Source organism: Oncorhynchus masou, chromosome 6 (assembly GCF_036934945.1).
Source record: "Oncorhynchus masou masou isolate Uvic2021 chromosome 6, UVic_Omas_1.1, whole genome shotgun sequence".
Taxonomy (NCBI): domain Eukaryota; kingdom Metazoa; phylum Chordata; class Actinopteri; order Salmoniformes; family Salmonidae; genus Oncorhynchus; species Oncorhynchus masou.
Genome location: NC_088217.1, coordinates 68,564,824 through 68,588,199, shown reverse-complemented (window position 1 = coordinate 68,588,199; position 23,376 = coordinate 68,564,824). Strand labels below are relative to the sequence as shown.

General features: G+C 42.8%; 1 protein-coding gene across 5 annotated transcripts in view; it reads right to left on the bottom strand.

Moving 5' to 3' along the window:
- Positions 1–19,539: 19,539 nt before the first annotated feature.
- LOC135542492 (zinc finger E-box-binding homeobox 2-like) overlaps positions 19,540–23,376 on the bottom strand; it is a 78,673-nt gene continuing 74,836 nt past the window's right edge. For 3 of the 5 annotated variants that reach the window (XM_064969493.1, XM_064969492.1, XM_064969490.1), the window contains 2 exons: positions 23,277–23,376; positions 19,540–21,628 (listed from right to left, as the gene is read on the bottom strand). The exon at positions 23,277–23,376 is cut by the window's right edge and continues 81 nt beyond it. In XM_064969493.1, the coding sequence (XP_064825565.1) occupies positions 21,051–21,628; positions 23,277–23,376 (678 nt within the window). In that variant the 3' untranslated portion in view covers positions 19,540–21,050. The remainder of the gene's footprint in view (positions 21,629–23,276) is intronic. The other 2 variants (XM_064969494.1, XM_064969491.1) reach the window with 1 other exon arrangement.

The window sequence follows — 23,376 nt, the reverse complement described above, 5'->3', positions numbered from 1 at the left end:
CTGGGGACAAAATGGAAGAAAAAAATATCACACAAAAAGGGGTCCAAATGGAACAGGTAATGGAAATAAGGAAATAATAGCTGTATATTGTCTCATTATACACGAATAGGAGCCACTTGAATATAAATGGATATGTGATGAATACATATGAAGTAACCAATGCTTAATAATCCTGAGTTTGACCTAAATAGGCTGAACCACGGTGTGTACATCAAGGTTGATTACACACCTACATAGAAAATGAGATGTCGGGAGACATCGACCTAGTTTTGTTTGCATTGAATACCCATGTCCTTGCTCTTTTTCTTCTTCTTCTTCTTTTTTTAAGCTTTCCCTTTTCTCTCTCTCTTTCTGTCATGCAGGGCTAGGTCAGGTCAGAGGCGATGTGGTTCAGGCAGGTTGAGGCCGACAGGCCTGGTGAGAAACAACCTGGAACAAAAGATAAAGTGTTCAAGTTCTGTCGCTTGCTCCAAACATTCACCTTCACCCCTCAAGGCCTCGGCTCCCTCTGCAACACACACAACAAAAAATATATCCCCTGTGGGGACGCTTCAATGGAGGCCTCTGAACGACGAATCACCGAGGTCTCGCCTGTGAAAAGTTTTGATCTCGTCAAGGGAAGTCCCAGTGGGAACTCGTTGGTGAGCTCTAATGCAGGGAGAAAACGGTGGAAAAGGGTGGAAACGCACCTCAGTTTTCATATGACAAAGTCTAAAGGGACAAAGAGTCTCAAAGGAACGATAACCTTCACAATCGGTTTCAAAGGTTCCATGGTGACCAAACATTTTTAACTGACTCTGGGGAAAGAGTTCTTTCTGTGACATCAGCACACAGAAGATTTAGGAAAAGCAATACATATGCATGATTAGATTCATTGGGCTAAATATTCTCAGTACTGAGAGGCTGAAGGGTATTTACAGTTTCAAATATTTTCAATCAAGTAATACATATGCTAATCAAAACAATATGCTATGAAATGAGATGAAAGAGTATTATTTTCATAGAGCCTCTCATATACTGATGAGAGAAGGCAATCCTATGTATTGAGTTTTGCAGATAAGACTTGGAGAAACATTGGCACAGGCCTGCTACTCATGTCAATTCATTTAGAAAGCGACATGGGAGACCAGGGTTTTGGTCTTGAGAAGAAGAAGTGAAAAGAGTTTGTTGTTTCACCGCCTTTGACTAAGGTCATACCAAATTAACAGTCTTTCTACTGCATAAAAATAGCACACCATTAATTTTTTTCTTTCCTAAATCTTAAAGGTTGACCTGATTTTTAATGTTAAACTATGTGAAGAAATGAAAGAGGAGAGGGAGAAGAAGAAAAAAGCATTCCGATAAGCAGCCTGCCTGCCTGAACTAATTTTAGCATTGTCGTCTGCACAGGTTCTCAAATGGGATCTACAAACCCTGAGATACTTTGGGTTCTGGCATGGAAACAATTAACAAAATTCAAAAGACCCCAAAAATAACTACAGTGTTTCTCAATTGTTTGAATTAAAATGTTTAAAAAAAATCATTTTTTTTTTCATTATGTTTGCAGAGATTTGGCAACTTTGTGGTCAACCAATACTGCAATCCCTAGAATTGTAATCCATTTTCAGGTGATAAAGCCATAGCTAACAGTAGGGGGGATACATAGTTTAATTGTCACCACATTTGTTCGCTAACAGGCTTAGCTCTGCCTCAGTACTATGGTCAGTATTCAGTATTTAAATAGATACTAATTATTTCCAGTTGAAGGTCTTAAGATTTGTCAACTCTTGTGCAACACAATGATAAACGCACACAGCGTCTTTCAGAACCTAATCATTACGAGTACATTAGATGAGCATAACAAGCTAAGAGGTTATGACTTTATTAACATGTGTACCCACTAGTAAAGAGGTCTGGCATTAGCCAAAGACAGATTATGTCTTCAAATCAAGCCAGAACTGATGATCGAGTCCCCCTAAACACAGTCAATTATGACATTTTCATTAGGGTTCTTTTGTGCTGTGCATTTGTTATTGTTAGCTTGATAACATGGAACACTGACTTTGGATTGACAAGGATTTACAGTGTTGGATTGTATATAGAGTAAAAGCCCATCCCATTCCAAAGACCATGAATACCAATTGGAAAGAGTCTACTGAAAATAATTACTGCAGTTAAATGGTGTTTTTCTCTAAAAACAAAGGAGAAAAATGAGATATTTACAGCAGAAGAATGATGGGCACCACTCACATAATAATATGCTAATCAGCCTCTGAAATACTGATGAACTTTATTATTATGATAATTGAGTGTTTCCATGTTTCAGTAATACTTATTTAAAAAAAGAAAAAAGTTGAGAATTACGTAAGTAATTAGAAGTGTCTGCCTAATATTGTTGACATTATAGAACACATGGTATCTAGGCTAATGTAGGTCGTCTCCATGTGATTCTAACTTCACTACATCTGGAGCTACCTCATAAGGAAAACGTCTCCAAGGTTATTTTGCATAGGCTACTGTACTTACACTGGAAAGAAAATGGTGGAGCGAAATAATTGACTGGCTATCCTTCTGCTAGAGGAGTAGGATTATGCAAATGAAGTCCTGAGGTATTTGGAATGAAAGTCAAAGTGAAGTCCACCACATTTAGCTGAAACCAGACCCAACAATGCCGGCTTTACTTTTAGCAAAACGAACAAGTAACACAACTGCCCAAAAACAATATCATACACAATGATATCAAAATAAAACAAATCATTTTCGAATCTCTGCAGTCTACTATTCTTTCCCACATGAACAACTATAATCAGACAAGACGCCTGTCCCGAACTCTGTTTCACTGATAGCCGATCAAAGTATAATGTATTGCTCTTCAGCTTGAACATAGTATCTCGCTTTTCCTCCATCGACAAGCCAACATATCATGGCAATTAAAGAACAAAGGAAAGGGTTACCCCCCCCCCTGAATGCTATTAATAAAATGCACATCTACTCCCTTCCAATGTGACAGGCAAACCTATGAGTTTTTTGAAACTCCTCGGTCTCCCTAACTTAACCCAGTCCCTGCTCATCTGTAGCTCTGCAAGGCCTTTAATGTGGTGAGCCCACGAGCCACTCCTACTGCCACACAATCACGTCACTGTACATCTTCAGAATAGGGATTATTTGCACTTCCTGGTCCGTTTGAGCTTCAATCAGAAAGCCCAGGACCCACGTACAAAAGAAAAAGTAAAGTAGTCCGTAGACTCAAACCAGATGAGACTTCTCTATTTTTTACCTTTTCCTGCCAAGAAGAGTCTGAGACATCCTGTATGGTTAAGGTTTAGACCCAGTGGCTTTAAGAACTCAATTGACTGAGGTTTGCTGAAGGAACAAAGACTTTTGGTCAAGGAACGAATTTCCTGTCCAAGTGCTTTTGTACTCCATCTAATGTATTTTGATCTCGATCTTTGGCCTGGCTAAAAAAAATAATCCTAGAAGTTGCACGTTTACTTCAACGTGGCTGGTCTTCATCTTATCAAGCCTGCTGATGATAACTTGTTATGATGTAGAAAAACAGGTGCAAGAGGAAAAACCCTTATCACACACCCTCATCTGAGATGTACGACTTTTCAGAAGGTTTTGTTGACAGGTGTGAAATAAACTTAATTAGGTACGGGGTATTTCAGAGTTCTCTCCTCCGCCGAACGCTGTGAATTCCGTAGTGATTTGCCGCTCAGTACTACCGTACTCTAAATAGGAAACAGATAACAAACATAACTCGAGATACCTATCAGCTTCTATGGTTCTAATCAGATTAAAACATAAAGAGGTTGAACAAAACGAGTTTTACGCAGAGACAAGAAAGAGAATCCAAATGAGTTTTCTATTGCAAAACGTATAGCACTTGCTTGGTCGTTGTACTATGGGTTTCTATGGGAGTACAATTCGAATCAAATCATCTGTTTCCTAACTGCTCTCAGATCCATACGCATTCAGAACCGGAAATTGAGATGAATTAATTGTATTTAATTCTAACCTTTCTTTACAAGTCAAGAGTTCTGCTGGGTTATTTCTAATTTACAACTGGAGCTATACCAGCCATTAACACCCCCCCGATCCTTATTAAAGACATTTCAGGGCATGCCATAGCCACAAGGCATGGTTTAAATATATATCATTTAGTGTCATTTTTGAAAGCAAGGTTTAAGAGAGAACTATTGTTACTCTAATTCTGTCCTCGTTTCTATGTGTTTTTAGAAACAAAACACACCATTTTAACTGGATCTGTTTACAAAGACAATGTATTTGAATGTGATGCTTTTGGAGAACGCATTGTTATTACACAATTAACGGGAAATTCAGAAATTGTATCAATTTGGTACCGCTTCTAATGATTGCTAGTCGACATTCTGTGTCACAGTCCATGCTGAAGGTACAGTGTCAATGTTTTGTGGTGTGTTGTGTGTTTAGAACTGTGCTCATTTGAGGCCATAGGATGTGACAGTAGCCTGGGTATGTAAGCCAGCTGGAGAACCAACCATCCAACCATCCAGCCATCCAACCATCCAGCCATCCAACCATCCAACCATCCAGCCATCCAACCATCCAGCCATCCAGCCATCCAACCATCCAGCCATCCAACCATCCAGCCATCCAACCATCCAGCCATCCAGCCATCCAGCCATCCAACCATCCAGCCATCCAACCATCCAACCATCCAGCCATCCAACCATCCAGCCATCCAGCCATCCAGCCATCCAGCCATCCAGCCATCCAGCCATCCAACCATCCAGCCATCCAACCATCCAGCCATCCAGCCATCCATCCAACCATCCAGCCATCCAACCATCCAGCCATCCAACCATCCAGCCATCCAGCCATCCAGCCATCCAGCCATCCAGCCATCCAACCATCCAGCCATCCAACCATCCAGCCATCCAACCATCCAGCCATCCAACCATCCAGCCATCCAACCATCCAGCCATCCAACCATCCAGCCATCCAACCATCCAGCCTTACTGTTTCCATAGCTAGCCAGACAACATGTGGTTACCAAAAAGGATCACATCAAAACACACGACAAATCAAACTAAACCAAAGACAAAAACAAAACAACTCATTTGCACACAAAGGAAAACTGAATTAAATATGGCCTTCCTCTGAAAATGACTCTTGTAAACAAGGAGCTGTGCTAAGATGATACAGCTGGATATCCACTCTATACGCAACGGTAATCATCACTCACTGTTTTCCTCAGCAGCCAGCCGGTACTCCTCTCTCCCTCCACCAAACAGTCTTAGGATTCCAAAACAGACCAAACAAGGACGGAACACACGTTCAGTTGGTAGGCTAAATTAAGTTGGCTTAACTTATTAAAAGGTCATGTATCCCTCTATTTCACCTTGCAGTAGATTACACGGAATACAATTGATAATGGAACACTACGACATCTATTCGCTACTATGGAAATGACTGTTTTGTAGGCCATGGTTCTGTTTCTGTAGCTAATCTCTGGTTATTCCAATGTGCCAGGTGTTGACTGGAAGAGAAATGCATGAGTTTACTAGCCGTCCTTGAATTCCTGATGTCCCAATAAAGAAGACTGTTCCCTCCCAGTCAAGCTAGGAGCTCATACCTCCATACACTGTGTTGCCACCATTGGCAATTACAACTTGTCGTGATCAACAACAAGAGACGCTGCTCAAACTTTCCTTTTCAAAATATTGTGCTCTAACTCCTAACTTGGAATAGAAACCGGAATAGTAACCCACAAAAGAGTTGTCATGCCCCTAAAGTGAGACAAAAATAAGAGTTGATCTTCTTTCACTATGTTCAAAGTCATCTTAACGTCTTGCTTGAATGACTGGATAAATATCCACAAACATTGGAAACCATTCAAAATGGAATAACATTCCTTTTCCAAGAAAAAAGGAGAGAAAAAGATTATCATATGCAAAGTGTTTTAATGTCTTTATATTCATGTTATAGCATTTAAACTACTTCATCTTCTCTTCAATTCCCTGGAGAACGTTCTCACCAAGTTTTTCAGTCGCACATTTTTTTTTGGGGGGGGGGTGACTTTAATTCAACTTGGCACATATTTCTTAGAATACAGCGAGGCTCAGGGGAAAACATAAATGTGGTCTCACTTGTTAGTGGAGGTTTTGTGCAACAAAAAAAAAATCAGACAATGGCTGAGGGAAAGGCCCGCCGTACGTCTTGCGAGGTATTGACACAGGAGCTATTGCAGAACAAAGTGGCTCCGTGAGAAAGGAGAGAGAGAGAGAGAGAGAGAGAGAGAGAGAGAGAGAGAGAGAGAGAGAGAGAGAGAGAGAGAGAGAGAGAGAGAGAGAGAGAGAGAGAGAGAGAGAGAGAGAGAGAGAGAGAGAGAGAGAGAGAGATTATCTTAATTATCATTCAGAAGCCGCTTAGAGCAGCACCTGTGCATGAATAATATCATTTATAGGCACATTGAGATGTGCATAATTCCCCTTAAATCATACACATTAACAGTATAACAAGGGACGAACAAGTCTGGATCTCTCGCAGGCTCAGCTCGGAGCGAGGGGTAGTCATTGTCAGGCCCTCACCTCCTCAATAAGAATGTAGTTCTTTATTCAAAGGTTTCAGGCTTTCTTTTCATTCCAACATTTGACTACTCAATGTAGTCCGGTGGAGAGGTCTTTTTAGGCTGCGTATGCCCAATCTCATATCCCTGTTTTGGAGTTTCGTTTTTTCCAGCGCATGAAATAACTACGAGTGTGTTTGAGATTGTAGGGCTTCAACCTGCATTAACTTCAAGAGGTTACACGTGACATAGTCTAGGTGTGAGAACCAGCTCAGTTGATCAACAGTATAAGTGAATGACTCAGATAGTCCCGTGTCCCAAATAATCCGTTTCATTCATGTCACACCTCACCAAATCATACAGGATCATTTGAATTACAATAAGCTTAGGTATACAAACCTTTAGGTGAAAAAGGGGAACACTCATACTGTACAAGACCTTGATCAATGCCAAAGAAAGCATGGAACAAGATTATCAGAATAACCTCCCCGACAAACTGTATAACATGTCTGTCTTCACAATAACGCATAGAAATTCCGTGACACAAGAAGACCTTGGAGCAGCATTTATCGTACAAATATTTAGTAAGGGTTAGGATACACACCGAATCTGCAGGCCTCTTTTACACAAAGCTCACGAGGGGGGCATAGGGAGCAGGACAGATGGGGTAAGGCATGCATCGAGACATATAGGAAGGGAGGAGATTAGAGAGTTCAATATTCACATGTACAGGGTTGCAGATATAATTACAGGGTACAGTGAAATGATTGTGCTCCGAGCTGCAACAACGCATTGTTTTATTTCACTTGTCCTGCGTTGTTGCAGCTCGGAGCACAATCATATATATATACAAAGTACAGCAACAAATGAAAGTAGAGTAGATCAGCACACCGAAATGTCAAGTATTCACCCACTGCAGACCACAACCCGCGCTGTCAAAAGTTCAGTGTAATAAGGGAAGCCTTTGTGTGGTACTAAAGTCCAACAGGCCTCCGTTTGAGTGGAATACTTCAGGCTGAACAATGCCAACAGAGATATGGAATTTGCCTCCATACATCATGAGCCTGCTGACCGTCCACTACAGTGGGATCCATGCAGGGAGTGTGTGTGTGTGTGTGTGTGTGTGTGTGTGTGTGTGTGTGTGTGTGTGTGTGTGTGTGTGTGTGTGTGTGTGTGTGTGTGTGTGTGTGTGTGTGTGTGTGTGCGTGCGTGCTTGCGTGCAAAACCTACATGTTTATGATGCCATTAATGTCATTTATGGGAAGTGAGAAGATCAAGTTTTTAACAAAGGATTAACCTCAAGGTTGAACTGCAGCATCCCTCTACCCCTCTCAATGGAGCGTTGAACTGCAGCATCCCTCTACCCCTCTCAATGGAGCGTTGAACTGCAGCATCCCTCTACCCTCTCAATGGAGCGTTGAACTGCAGCATCCCTCTACCCCTCTCAATGGAGCGTTGAACTGCAGCATCCCTCTACCACTCTCAATGGAGCGTTGAACTGCAGCATCCCTCTACCCCTCTCAATGGAGCGTTGAACTGCAGCATCCCTCTACCCCTCTCAATGGAGCGTTGAACTGCATCATCCCTCTACCACTCTCAATGGAGCGTTGAACTGCAGCATCCCTCTACCCCTCTCAATGGAGCATTGAACTGCAGCATCCCTCTACCCCTCTCAATGGAGCGTTGAACTGCAGCATCCCTCTACCCCTCTCAATGGAGCGTTGAACTGCATCCCTCTACCCCTCTCAGCATCCCTCTACCCCTCTCAATGGAGCGTTGAACTGCAGCACCCCTCTCCGTTGAACTGCAGCATCCCTCTACCCCTCTCAATGGAGCGTTGAACTGCAGCATCCCTCTACCCCTCTCAATGGAGCGTTGAACTGCAGCATCCCTCTACCCCTCTCAATGGAGCGTTGAACTGCAGCATCCCTCTACCACTCTCAATGGAGCGTTGAACTGCAGCATCCCTCTACCCCTCTCAATGGAGCATTGAACTGCAGCATCCCTCTACCCCTCTCAATGGAGCGTTGAACTGCAGCATCCCTCTACCCCTCTCAATGGAGCGTTGAACTGCAGCATCCCTCTACCCCTCTCAATGGAGCGTGAACTGATGGACTGCAGCATCCCTCTACCCCTCTCAATGGAGCGTTGAACTGCAGCGTCCCTCTACCCCTCTCAATGGAGCGTTGAACTGCAGCGTCCCTCTACCCCTCTCAATGGAGCGTTGAACTGCAGCATCCCTCTACCCCTCTCAATGGAGCGTTGAACTGCAGCATCCCTCTACCCCTCTTAATCGTTGAACTGGCATCCCTCTACCCCTCTCAAGCGTTGAACTGCAGCATCCCTCTACCCCTCTCAATGGAGCGTTGAACTGCAGCATCCTCTACCCCTCTCAATGGAGCGTTGAACTGCAGCATCCCTCTACCCCTCTCAATGGAGCGTTGAACTGCAGCATCCCTCTACCCCTCTCAATGGAGCGTTGAACTGCAGCGTCCCTCTACCCCTCTCAATGGAGCATGTTCTAAATAACTATGGGCTCTTATGGCTGCTTATAGCAAGCGGTCATATAATTAAAATGAGCTACATGTATAATTTTTCATTTTAATTTCAGAAATTGTCCATAATATAGCTGCAGTATATATTCTACAATGCAGACATTCATATTTGACACAAAAAGTCCGACAGGCTACTACTCTTGCGCCCTTCCTATCTTACATCGGCATCACTAAGGAAATCCAGAGGAAATCAGTTCGTATGAATATTCTAATATTATGACGTCCTGGTTTATAATGAAATATTTGAACTCTGCTTTATTTTTCTCCTCACTGTTTGATTTCTATAACATATTGCATCACAATAAATTATTCATGTCAATTAGCTTTTCATCTTCTAAGATACAAACTCATGTGATCCTTTCAACAGCTATTTATTTCATAGCGACACAGAGCTTTCCCTAGAAGCGTACCACTATCGCCCGAGGACATATCTCTTAAATAAAAGCATCAGATCTTTGCATACCTACGATTTACATATTAAAGGAATGGGAGATGAATGTTAAAAGAATTGGGCATAGCAGTCTAATCATGCCTACCTCTGACTCGAATTCTAAAGTCTTCTGGGTCTCCCTTCTGAGACATAAAAGAAAGAAAATTAAGAGGATCTTTTCAAGTTCATTATTCTCAAGACTATTCGAGTGCTCAGCACACTTTTACTCAGAGCGATCAGACTCGGTTGGTTGTACGGTGCTCTGTTGTACAACTCAATTCCCAGAATTCATGGATAGCCTGTATTCTATCAACATGGAGTGAGTGTCGTTGTCTTGCAGAAAGCCTGTTGTTCTAACAAATTGAAGATGCTTGGGACATTTACCAGATTGACCTTCTGTACTGTATATACACTGAGCGTACAAAACATTAGGAACTCTGCTCTTACCATGACAGACTGACCAGGTGAACCCAGGTGAAAGCTATGATCCACTTCAATCTGTGTAGATGAAGAGTGGTTAAAGAAGGCTTTTTAAACCTTGAGACAATTGAGACATGGATTGTGTATGTGTACCATTCAGAGGGTGAATGGGCAAGACAAAATATTTAAGTGTCTTTGAACGGGGTACGGTAGTAGGTGCCAGGCGCACTGGTTTGAGTGTGTCAAGAACTGCGAGACTGCTGGGTTTTTCACGCTCAACAGTTTCCCATATGTATAAAGAATGGTCCACCAACCAAAGGGCATCCAGCCAACTTGACACAACTGTGGGAAGCGTTGGAGTCAACATGGGCCAGCATCCCTGTGGAACGCTTTCTACAACTTGCAGAGTACGTGCACTGATGAATTGAAGCTGTTTTGAGGGCGAAAGGGGGTGCATCCCAACATTAGGACGGTGTTCCTAATGTTTTGTACACTCAGTGTCTGTAGATAAACCTTTTTGGATATCAGCCTAGGTAGATATCTGGCATTTTTGGAAGAATAACTTTTGGACGAATAATACTTTTATCACCATGAAGGTAATACCTTTGACAAGATAGAAACGATAACCATTTATGAAGTACTATGACCAGAGTGACAGTATAGAATATACATCTCATCCGCTAATCATTGTAAGGTCATTATAATGGAAACTGCCTTTGCAATTACAACCTATGCAGATAGAAGGTCCAGCGAGATGGCATGAGCCAAACGTATCGCCCTCATCAAGCTGGCACACCATTGGTTCATGTGCCCTATGGGTATGCTTGCCCTGTATATGGGCAGGCAGGAAACGAGGTTGCCTGAACATGGCTCCAATGGGTCAACGCCGCCATGGCATCACTGCCATACCATGTATCGTCACTTTGACCAGCCCTGAGTCTGACCCACTTGTCCGCCCGATCCACCCATCCACACGGGGAAGTGCGGCCTTCCACTATGACATCCCCAACTGGGCCTGACACTACAGAGGTCAACAGTGATGCAATCTCACCGCAGGGCTAATTAGGATATGCCTTCATAGGACACCAGAGGAAGTGGATGAAGTATCCCCCCATTAATGTCCCTCCCAGGGGAGACAGCAGCTTGAAGCTCCACTGATCACTTAAATGAAGGACGGAGGAGACACTCAACTCAACCAACTTCATTCCTGTCCACTCGCTGGCTAACTTCAGTTTGGGAAATGTCAGCAGAACAAGCAGTACCCCGGAGAGATAGTGTGTACGTGATTGGACTCAACAGTTACACGTCAGCATTGTAAGCATGACAACATTATGCATCTAATCAAGCACCGTTACTCGTTGAAAATGTGGATGCCAAGTTATTATAAATCCACATAATGTGGATAGTTCACTAGCAAATATCTAGAACCGGCATTGTCTCTCTATTCAGCTGTAGTCCCTCTCGCGGAAGTTATCACGTTTCAATGTAATGTGCATGTCTCAAAGACAGCAGAAACAGAAGTATGCGATGTTGTCTTAACTGTGTAAATGTGTTCATTTGAAGGCATCGGTACACACAGAGGGGTGTGGAGCATCACCCGTCTATGGATGGATCCCATTAAAACTGTTCCCTGGAAGGTCGTGTCTCCTATTACACACGGGACAGACATGGAGAGTTACAGTAAGACTGGCTTTGTTACACGCAGAACAATCTCAGCTGCCGCAGCGGTACAGCCTGGTCCCTGCAGATAGCTAGCGGCTGACAAGGTGGGCCACACCACCCACTTTGCTCTGGTATCCCCCTCAGCACGTTACAAACAAGGCACAAACACGGCACAAACAAGGCACAAACACGGCACAAACAAGGCACAAACACGACACAAACACGGCACAAACACGGCACAAACACGACACAAACAAGGCACAAACACGGCACAAACACGCCACAAACAAGGCACAGACACGGCACAGACAAGGCACAAACACGGCACAAACAAGGCACAAACACGGCACAAACAAGGCACAAACACGACACAAACAAGGCACAAACACGACACAAACACGGCACAAACACGGCACAAACACGGCACAAACAAGGCACAAACACGGCACAAACACGGCACAAACACGGCACAAACACGGCACAAACACGGCACAAACAAGGCACAAACACGGCACAAACAAGGCACAAACACGGCACAAACACGGCACAAACAAGGCACAAACACGGCACAAACAAGGCACAAACACGACACAAACACGGCACAAACACGCCACAAACACGGCACAAACACGGCACAAACAAGGCACAAACACGGCACAAACACGGCACAAACAAGGCACAAACGCGACACAAACGCGGCACAAACGCGGCACAAACGCGGCACAAACGCGGCACAAACAAACACAAAACACACAAACACGGCACAAACGGCGGCACACAAACAGGCACAAACACGGCACAAACACGCACAAACAAGGACACAAACGGCACAAACACGACACAAACACGGCACAAACACGGCACAACAAACAAGGCACAAGGCACAAACACGGCACAAAACGGCACAAACGGCACAAACAAACAAAAGGCACAAACACGGCACAAACACGGCACAAACACGGCACAAACAAGGCACAAACACGGCACAAACACGACACAAACACGGCACAAACACGGCACAAACAAACAAACGGCACAAACAGGCACAAAACACAAACACGGCACAAACAAGGCACACACAAACACGGCACAAACACGCACAAACACGGCACAAACGGCACAAAACACGGCACAAACAAGGCACAAACACGGCACAAACACGGCACAAACACGGCACAAACAAGGCACAAAAACAAAAGGCACAAACAAGCGGCACAAACACACAAAAAGGCGGCACAAACAAACACGGCACAAACACGGCACAAAACGGCACAAACACGGCACAAACAAACGGCACAAACAAGGCACAAACACGGCACAAACGGCACAAACGCGGCACAAACCCGGCACAAACGCGGCACAAACAACAACGCGGCAACGGGCACAACAAGGCACACAAACGGCACAAACAAACACGGCACAAACACGGCACAAACACGGCACAAACACGGCACAAAGGCACAAACACGGCACAAACAAGGCACAAACACGACACAAACAAGGCACAAACACGGCACAAACAAACCGGCACAAACAAGGCACAAACACGGCACAAACACGGCACAAAAACAAAAGGCACAAACAAACACGGCACAAACAAGGCACAAACAAACAAACGGCACAAACACGACACAAACACGGCACAAACACGGCACAAACAAGGCACAAACAAGGCACAAACACGGCACAAACACGGCACAAAGGCACAAACAAACACGGCACAAACACGGCACAAAACCGGCACAAACAAAGGCACAAACACGGCACAAACACGGCACAAGGACACAAAAACACGGACGGCACAAAACGCACAAACAACACAAACACGGCACAAACACGGCACAAACACGGCACAAACACGACACAAAAACAAAACGGCACAAAGGCACAAACAAGGCACAAAACGCGCACAAACAAGGCACAAACACGGCACAAACACGACACAAACAAGGCACAAACACGGCACAAACACGACACAAACAAGGCACAAGGCACAAAACAAACACGGCACAAACAAGGCACGACACAAAACGGCACAAACGCACAAACGGCACAAACGGCACAAACACGGCACAAACAAGGCACAAACGCGACACAAACGCGGCACAAACGCGGCACAAACGCGGCACAAACGCACAAACGGCACAAACGCGGCACAAACGCGGCACAAACGCGGCACAAACGCGGCACAAACGCGGCACAAACGCGCACAAACACGGCACAAACACGGCACAAACACGGCACAAACACGGCACAAACAAGGCACAAACACGGCACAAACAAGACACAAACACGGCACAAACACGGCACAAACACGGCACAAACACGCCACAAACAAGGCACAAACACGGGACACAAACACGGCACAAACACGGCACAAACACGGCACAAACAAGGCACAAACACGGCACAAACACGCCACAAACAAGGCACAAACACGGCACAAACACTGCACAGAGGCACCTCCCAACATTCTTCTCATTCTACTCAACTCCAGTCTTAACAGACACAACCAACTTATTTTTGAAATGGTTCAGTGCTGAATCAAGTCTCTGGCGTGAGAGGTCTCTGGGATTCACAAACCCTGGTTTTAATGAAGTAAAAACAACACCCACACAACCATCGCTAGCTTTTCCCGTGCAAATGTGGAGATGATTACAAGTGAGAAAAGCAGAGGGGGTCTGGCTTTCTATCAAATAAATCATGTCCCCCCCCCCTTCTCTTCTTCTTGTCCACACATATTTCTAGGTGATTAGTGACGATGTACGCTCACAACCACAACTAGGTCTCATTTACAGTTGATACAAGATAGGTCAACAACAAAAACAGACTTACACCCTTAAATCAGAACCTGCTTGATATTGACAACTGGTCAAGCTTATCTCTACATGTTGGAAACACAGTATATTTTAGAAGAAAGATATACTGTAGATATTGCAGGTTAAGTGATGCAGGTGTCCACCTTACAAACCCTCCATGAATGAATAATCTAGTGCTAGTAGCCTACTCAAAGGCTTTCGGCATGTCCTGGCAGACAAAATATAGAATAAAATTCCTTTACATAAATACAGTTTAACCACATGAAATGACATGCAAATGAAGTATGCATAACGCTATACCCAGTGAATAAGTTGGTACTACAGCCTCGAAACCTTCCTTTTAGAGTGAACAAAACACTTTCACAATACCATTTTTTTTTGTGGTTTTACATAACAGCCTATGATTGAATAATCATTTCTCGGGGGTCTTTGATCTCATAAAGGGGAGGGAACTTTCAAAAAAAAAAAAATGTGCCGCACGAGTCAAGTATCATTACACATCAAAAGTGCAGGCCTTACACTAAAGCTAATCATTATATAAAGGGAAAATACCTCATTATTGGGAGCCAAATACATATTATGAATCTCTCTTGCTCACAGAGCTCAGCGCTAGGAAATACATATTAGCCATGGGGGATTATTGCTATGTTCACCAGCCTCACCACTTTCTGCATTGCCAGCCAGGTTTGCTCCACTGACATCCATAGAAGAAGGCTGAAATGACTTCCTTTGAGTACAATATGTATATATACGCTTTACAAGCAGATGACACTGTCCTTATCTCAACAACAAACAGAGAGACACCGACTGACTTTACGAGATGGGCGGTTCAGTTTAATAATAAAGTTACTTTTCCGGTACGTCTCTGTCAAAAAGGACATCAATCTCTTCAGCTATATAACAACGTTAGTCCATAATTGGTCAGTGTTATAGGTCCCCAGCTACACTTTATCATACAGTCTCCTTCAAGCAGAACAATGTGCTCTTAAAGACTTGTTTTATTGAAGCATGTAGTCGCATTAGGTAGCCAATTCAACCTAACGAATTGGTGATGATTGCGTGATACTATCAACACTGGCATATGTCCATGGAATGAAATTATACTCCCAAAAAGTGCTTTTATCTCAACAGTGTTTGTTATATTCTTTCCTTTTTCTTGAGATATTACACTATTTAATTACTGTTAAGATCATTAAGGAGTGATTTTAAGTATAATTTGCAGTTCGCGAACTGTTTAAAGAAATTACACTTATTATAATTAACTGCTGTCGTTAGGCCTAATCCCAGTAGGATAGGAGTGAATGCTTGCTTTAAGGAATTACGTATATGTAAAATTGCATACATTTCAATCCAACAAAAAGGTTTGGGCTGCAAAGGTTTGGCTCCCCCAATGGCATAATTATCTATTTCCAGAGTGTGCAATGTAAAAAACAGTGTTAAGTCCATTGCCTCAGGGTCTTATTCACCGTGCATAACCATATAACCTACCATGTACTAACCTGGTAAATGAATTGCCAATGGCCTCTTCAGAGCCAACGCTAAACGTTGTACTGGGGGGTTAGAAAGGCCATACGAACGTCTGAGCTTCAATCATTCTAGCTATTAACAATACCCTGTTTACTATAATTCAGGCTGCGTACAAATCATAGCTTGACATCAGGAAGGAGGGCAAGCAGACAATGAGTCTTGCGAGAGTTAAATGACTACATGAACCGTACTTTGAATTACATCGTCCTTTTTTTTCTGTCTGGTGGTGAAGTATCTAATTAAAATAGAGATATTTTCCTGTCAAGAATAGTGGGGACCATGTTTAATTAAGTCAAGAGGACAGTAACATATTAGTGACATAAAAGTCTCGGCAGTCATCCACCATTCGCATGATGCCTTTCATAAAAAATGCATGTGCCCATCTCGAAAGGATCACTATAATTTGTGAAGGAGCATTGTGCACCATTGAAATGAATATCCCTGGTAAAGTTTTGTACAGAAAACCCTGAAGGAGATCACTAGCTTTCAGAAACCAGGCTACTATAGCCTAATCACCCTGTATGGATACGGGATCATGTGGTTTACCGTTTCATTGATAATGTTAAAGAAGTGTCACTTTGTTTCGGCCAATAGTTGAATCACCTCGGAATCATCCCATCCTCCTATCCCATGGCACCGGAGATGATCATTGTCGTCGGACAAAACCGACCAGTAATTTAAATAGATATGATTACACCTACACCGGCATGCTGGGCCTAGCACGAATGAAAGTCCCCTAGAAATGTGTAATGAGTGATGGTCCCTGTACCCAGCTGAGGCCCTGCAGACACAGCCATGATCCAGCATTCTAATCACCCGTCAGCCAAAGCCGCTGTTGCTTCGCATTAGAATCTGTGTTTGTGCATATCAAAGATTCCACAAACGCGTTGGCAAAACACATAATCACTTTCCCCTCAGAGAGAGAGAGAGAGAGAGAGAGAGAGAGAGATGGATTTTTATAAAGGGGTGAAAGTATGGATAAACAGGGCCGACTGATTTGCAAGGAAAGAAAAACAAACAAAAAGAAAGTCTTGGTAGAGAAACTCCCTGAAAACTATCCATGTGTAACATTGCCTCAACAAACAGTGTGCCTCCTCTATGTCGAGCAATGGTTTGCTATGGTATGAGAGTGCATTGACGGACTGGGGGAGGAGGGGTCCAACTCCCCATATCCCAAGACCAACATAGTCTAAATAGCTTACTTTCATACAACGCCTGCTTTTCCAAACATGCCTCCTTTCCATACCACGTCAACTACGCTGCCTGGGTGTGAACAAGGGCATCAAATAATACATGCAAAATAATAAAAGTCTATGCAGGGGTCTTTGCTCCACCCAACGCCCAACCCCCTCCGGTTTTGGAGAGCATTGTTGTCTTTGTGCCCTTTACAGCTCTCCTGCCTCCTCCCCACTCTGCATCTGCTGCATTCATCAGAGTAGGGAATTCAGGCAGGGCAGGCTTGGACCTCTAGCACTCCCTCAACTGAGAGTGATGGTATTCAGGCGGCTCGTCGTGATCCTTCACCTTGGAAGTCAATGCATGAGATAATGTTGAAGTATGTCAGAATTGTATGCTATTGTATGCTATTGGTAAATAATGCACAGTTTACAGTTGTCTTTTCAGGTCGGTGAAGTTGCCTGTGTTTACAGGCCTTTCGAATAAATCGAGTATTGTACATCATCGGTCAGAAATGCATGTGTGTCAGCATCTTTGTGGCAGATGGTGTAAGTCTTTCATGATATGCAACACATTTAAAAAGTGGAGAACTCCTTGGCTTGCCACCATTCTCAGCAGTGCATTGGAGCACAAACTTCACGAGAGACTCTGCCCTTCAATAAGGATGTAGGTCTAGTTGGGTGATTTTCTTTTATTATTATTATCATCCTTTTTTGTTGTTGTCTGTTTGTGTCCCACCACTGGCACACTGGTGCACCACCTGCTCTGGGTCTCTTTCTGCTTGGGCCAGACTGAACAGCTAACAGCTGGCTGCTCTTCTGACACTCTGATTGGCTAATCCCTACTGGTCACTTGTGCTTCTCCTGCCTGCCTGCCTGTGAACTTTCTCTCTCCCAGTGCCAGGTCTGGGCCTTCTTCACAGGGGCTGTCCTTCATACGCCCGGAGAATGATATGGGCAGCATATGGGGATATGTAAATCATTTAACGAGGTCAAAAGTCTGAGCTCTCCCTCTCTACCTCTCTTACCCTGGATATATCCTGGATCCTACACCAACCTCCTCTTATTTTATTTATTTTTGCTTGTGTTTACTAAATGTTTTGGAAATAAACGAAAGGTTTTTGGAATGAAGTTGCATATCATTTGTTCGGAGTTAATTCTATTGGAAATACCTTTTTTTTCAGTTCAGTGGTACACACTTCTACACACACTTCTATTTTATTTTCCTTATCATCTGAGAACTTGGGAATGCCAAGGGACATAAAGTTTCCCTATTTAATATGTCAGCGAGGTACAGTATGTGTTGAGCCAATGACAACATGAAGTAATGTAACCATAGTAAGACTTGGGAGATATCAATGGAAGCAATTGCACACCCTGAAGGCAAAATCTACACTTAATGTCTGAGTCTATACCTAAAACCAGTGGTGAGTCATCAGAGTTCATATGTTCCAAACACACCACCAATCTGGCCAAAACATACGGCAATATGCCATTATTAAGAGTTACTGTAACAGCATGTTGTCATTAGATGTTTTTTTTCCTCCCAAACATTCGACTAGCTTAGTTAAGTATTTTCAAATGAAGTTTTTAAAAACGAAACTGTTCTTTACTACAAAATGATTGACTGGGGGAGAACCACATAACAGTATAACAGTACAATGTTATGATCTTAACGTAACAGAACAACCTCCTAACGTCATGATCTTCCTTTTTGTGGTTCCGAAGGGTACTAGAATCTGTCAAATACTTTCCACCTGGACTGTTCTATCCTCCTTGAAGGCGTCTTCTCCTGAACTCTGATCTCTGTGGAAGCGTCGCATTCTTCATCGTCCCAACAGTTAACAGTACGTGGTTCAATTCAATGGGCTAATCGTTTAAGACCTCCCCTTTTATCTGTGAGACAGCGCCGAGTGATCAGATGGCATCAGGATCAATATGAAATTTGGAATATGCAAAGCATGCTCTGCGTTTGGCATTGCTCAACCTTTTCCCCCTTTCATCTTCTTAGCCTTTTGATGTTGCTTTGAATCTGCGTGTGCAGTGTGAGCGGTTAATAGCTGTAAGTATCCTCAAGTACTTTTACAGTAGCTGGCGTCCACTTTTCATTTTAGTGACTGAATTTGTTTCTTTGCTTTTTTTTCCTCTCTCTTGGTAATGTGACTGTCATTAAACAACCATTAAGTCTATTGAATGTTATAAAAGTATTGCAAATAATTATAAAAAAATGATTCATTATTGTGTGACTCAGTGTGTGGAAAGTTGAAATCATACGAGGCAAACTCCCAATTTTGGGGGAATGTGGGTCTTTTACTTTTAGACAACTCCTTTTCTGAGTGACAGGTGTAGTTATGTGGTTCTCGAGCACTGCTACAAAAGCACGAGAAAAAAAGATGAAACATAAGGCCTTTGTGTTCTGTAATTTGGCTACTTTTATTCGAGCATGGTCATTTCCAAGAGAAATTACAAATGAAAAATTCAATAATACTTTTACAAAGACATTTCAGGAAAGATTTTCTTCAGTCATGGTATCATACATTGTATCTTAACAGTCCCTCTTCATTTTTTTAGCAAAAGAAAAAAAAAAGATGAAGAAAGTGGAATTTTTTTAGTTAAAAATACAGTGTTTTCACAATATTGTATAAAAGTTCCCAAATTTGGAATTTCCAGTAATTGGAAAATAAAGGAAATAAAACAAAATAATATAGTTGAAAATTTGCATTTCACAATTAATGTTTCAAAACACAATAAATGCTCTCTTTACGTAAAATTTGCCCCAATGATCAACGCCAAGTTCATTTTTACTAAAATATATCTATATATTGAAGAACTATAATACTGTACACTACAGTATGAAATAAATAAAATTAGGAAATATAAAATGGGCCACATAAATAAAATGTTATTCAACCTACAAACAAAATGAATGCAATTTTGTTGTTTCAAAAAATTGTTTGGTGTAATACTGACAAAAGTTAATGAAATAAACCTGAAAATTGCACAGACATATGTAAACTAAGGAGCTGCTGCCTAGTGTCCTAATACTGACATGGGTGCTTGAAAGAGCAAGGTGAGCTATCTCTTAATACCGAAGCTGGTGAAGAGGTAACATGTGTCACCCTCCTTTCACACAATACAAGGATGGCACTTGCAGAAACACACAGATTAAAAGGTTTGCATATAAGGCTTTTTCTTATCAAAAACACCTTACAAAGGCTTTCTCCTTCATTGTTCACACGATCCTTCCATCTACTGTTACTGTACTGCCAAACCGCTTCCCCTTCCAATTCAAGGTCTCTTTAAGACTTCAGTATCTTAAAAATCAAAACAGGTAATATCTGTTAAGTTCCTTCACAGAGAAATTCTGAGGCCTAAAACTGTGTGGCTAGCTGGCCTGACGACAGGGCAAAAACTATAGACAACACATTAAGCGAAAGATAAGTAATACAACCGATGGACTGTAGCATGGACACTACTGCTTTTTTCAACACTGTATAAATATATACATAGGCAATACTTTTTTATTATTTTTTGTAGTGATTATAGAAGCGAAGTGCAATTTGTACAAGTCACTAGTTTGTGCTATAAAGACTATGGGACACAGAGTTTTTAGGATGTTAGCACCACACATATTTTTAGGCCTTAATACTGTACAATTTTTTAAAAATGGATTCATTTATTCATTTTTCATGTTTGCATAATGCAGCCTCTTCTTACACAATTCCCCCCACCCACCCCAAAATCAAACTTCAAATCAATGTCTCCTCGGGCAGACATAAACAACCACCACCCCTTGAGTCCTTCAATACAAAGCTTCCTAGAAGCTTCAGGCACGTGCATGTACAGCTTCAACACAGCAGCGTTTAAAACCAAGCAGGTAACAATACTGAACAGAAAAGTAAGATGGGAAGCTTTTTAAATGCAGTAGTTTTATTACATGCCGTCCTCCATGTTGTCCTCGTGATCCGATTTGGTTTCTGTTTTCCCGTCAAAAGAACTATCGTCCATCGAGTGCTCGCCGTTCTCCTCCTCATCCCTCAACGTGTCTGGATCCGTGTCCATGCTCTTGTTCTCGCTCTCCTCTTCCTCCTCCTCAAAATCCTCTTCCCTACGTCCTATTTTCGCGTACGTTCCTTCAACTTCCTTTTGGCGATCTCTCATGCCTCCGTTCATCCCGCCTTCCCTCAGAATGCCCTCGCGGTCCTCCAGGTCGGGGTAGCCCTGAGGAGTCATGCCCTGTAAGTAGGCACGGCTCAATAGTAGCTCTGTGGGCTCGAGGTGGCCCTTCTCCCGGGCCTCTCTCTCGGCCGCCTCCCTCTCCTCGGCCTCCCTCTTGCAGTAAGAGTAGCGGTGGTTCATGTGCTGGGAGTAGGAGCCGGAGTGAGAGAAGCGCTTCCCGCACTTGTCGCACTGGTACGGTTTCTCGCCCGAGTGCAGTCGTGAATGTTCTATAAGGTGATGCTTGTGTTTGAATGCCTTCTTGCAGATTTGACACTGGTGTGGCCGTTTACCTGAGGAGACACAACAAGGGAGAGGAAAGCAGACATGAGTTTCCCAGCTCGCTACTTTGTTACTACATTTCACACAATTGTAAACATCAAGAGGAGAACAAACACAAACTAAAAGTACATTCAGATGATTCGAATGGTACGAAGCAACTTGAACTATCATTACAATTTCGATGCGAGCTGTGTCGTAACTTATTTGTTTATTCCAAATGAGGGGATGAACAGCTTAAATAAACCACAGGGTCTGTCATGTGTTTACATTATGAAATTCCCTGCTATCGCTAAAGCATGGAGGAACAGAATCACAAACACTTATTTTTCGGCGTAAATACCACACTGATGGATGCAACATAAATAAACCACCGGAAACTAAACAAACAGAAAGCTGTGACAAATAAGTGAACAAATAGGAGATGAAAATTGAACAAGAGACTCCTATGGCTACCCTGATAATCTCAGAAGAATAATTGTGGTTCCTAGACGCCTCTGTCCCTCAATTATATTGGGGACTCATCTCTACTCACCATGTAATATGGGATACCCTGAATGCAAAAGTGTGAGACGAGAATCTCGAGTCGCCCTACATTGATGGGGAGTGTCATTTCATTACATCATGCTCTGATCTGGCTAAATAAAAACTCCCCCAGCAGCCAGCAATGGTGGCTGGTCAGGGTGTATATCATGGGGAGGGGGTTCGGGGACAGTTGCACCCCCTTTTTTAATTTACTACACCTCAGCAAATCCGGAAATATAACAGTCTATCTGACACAAATCATAAGACAAGAGTTTCTCCTTTGGCATTTCAATCAGCTCGTGACGCTACTTGTGCCGCCAAAACACATCTGGCCAATTCCTCGCCGCAAACAGCCGTGGAATGCCTTTGACACTTTCCATAACTGCCGTTCTTGCAACACACACCTAATACCACAACCAGATCAACTGCAGGCTACATCAAGCATGTTCTGCTGCGTGCATGCACAGAGTCATGTGTGTGAGGAACGATGCAACTTTTAGTGAAAGAGTTTCATTGTGGGAAGGGCAATTATTTTATTTATTTTTGAAATAAAAAAAAATGGCATCAACACACAAATGTTCAGTGGATTAAACCGATCGATCACTGATTAGGGTGATAAGTCAACAAAGGACCGTTTAGGTCAAGTGATACTGTCAGCAGTCGGTCTCTGTCTCTTTACTAGTTATATGTGGGTGCGCTGAGTGTGTTTTGCACATCATAATAGGGTTCATAAAGTAGCATGTGATGGATATAATTAGGAACGGCCAAGGATGACATTTACTTCAGACAGTGCCCTCATGCATTATGCAAAGCAATAACACCACATTTAGTTCGGAACTTTCTATCCCATTTTGATTTAAGTATTTGCGCTCCTACACGCAGAGAAAAGGTATTTCTGGCATAACCCCGATAACGTAACGTCTTTGCACGACATATTTGAGGGAGTACATCTCCTCACCCCTGTCAATGAAGAAACAAGTTAGGTCTCGATTTTACACACAACTGAAGAAAAAAAAAGAACAAAGCGTGAAAGAAGTGGGGAATGAACCAAAATGAAACAATTGAAAGGGTTTAGTCACACAACACATTAGAAATGAAAGCAACGGGGTAAAATAAGTGTTCCGGAACAGTATATACCTGTGTGTTCATATTTGTGTCTTAGGAGGGAACTGCTCTTCTGGAATGTTTTGTCGCACAAGTCACACGCGTACATACCACTTTCTGTCTTCTTAATCTT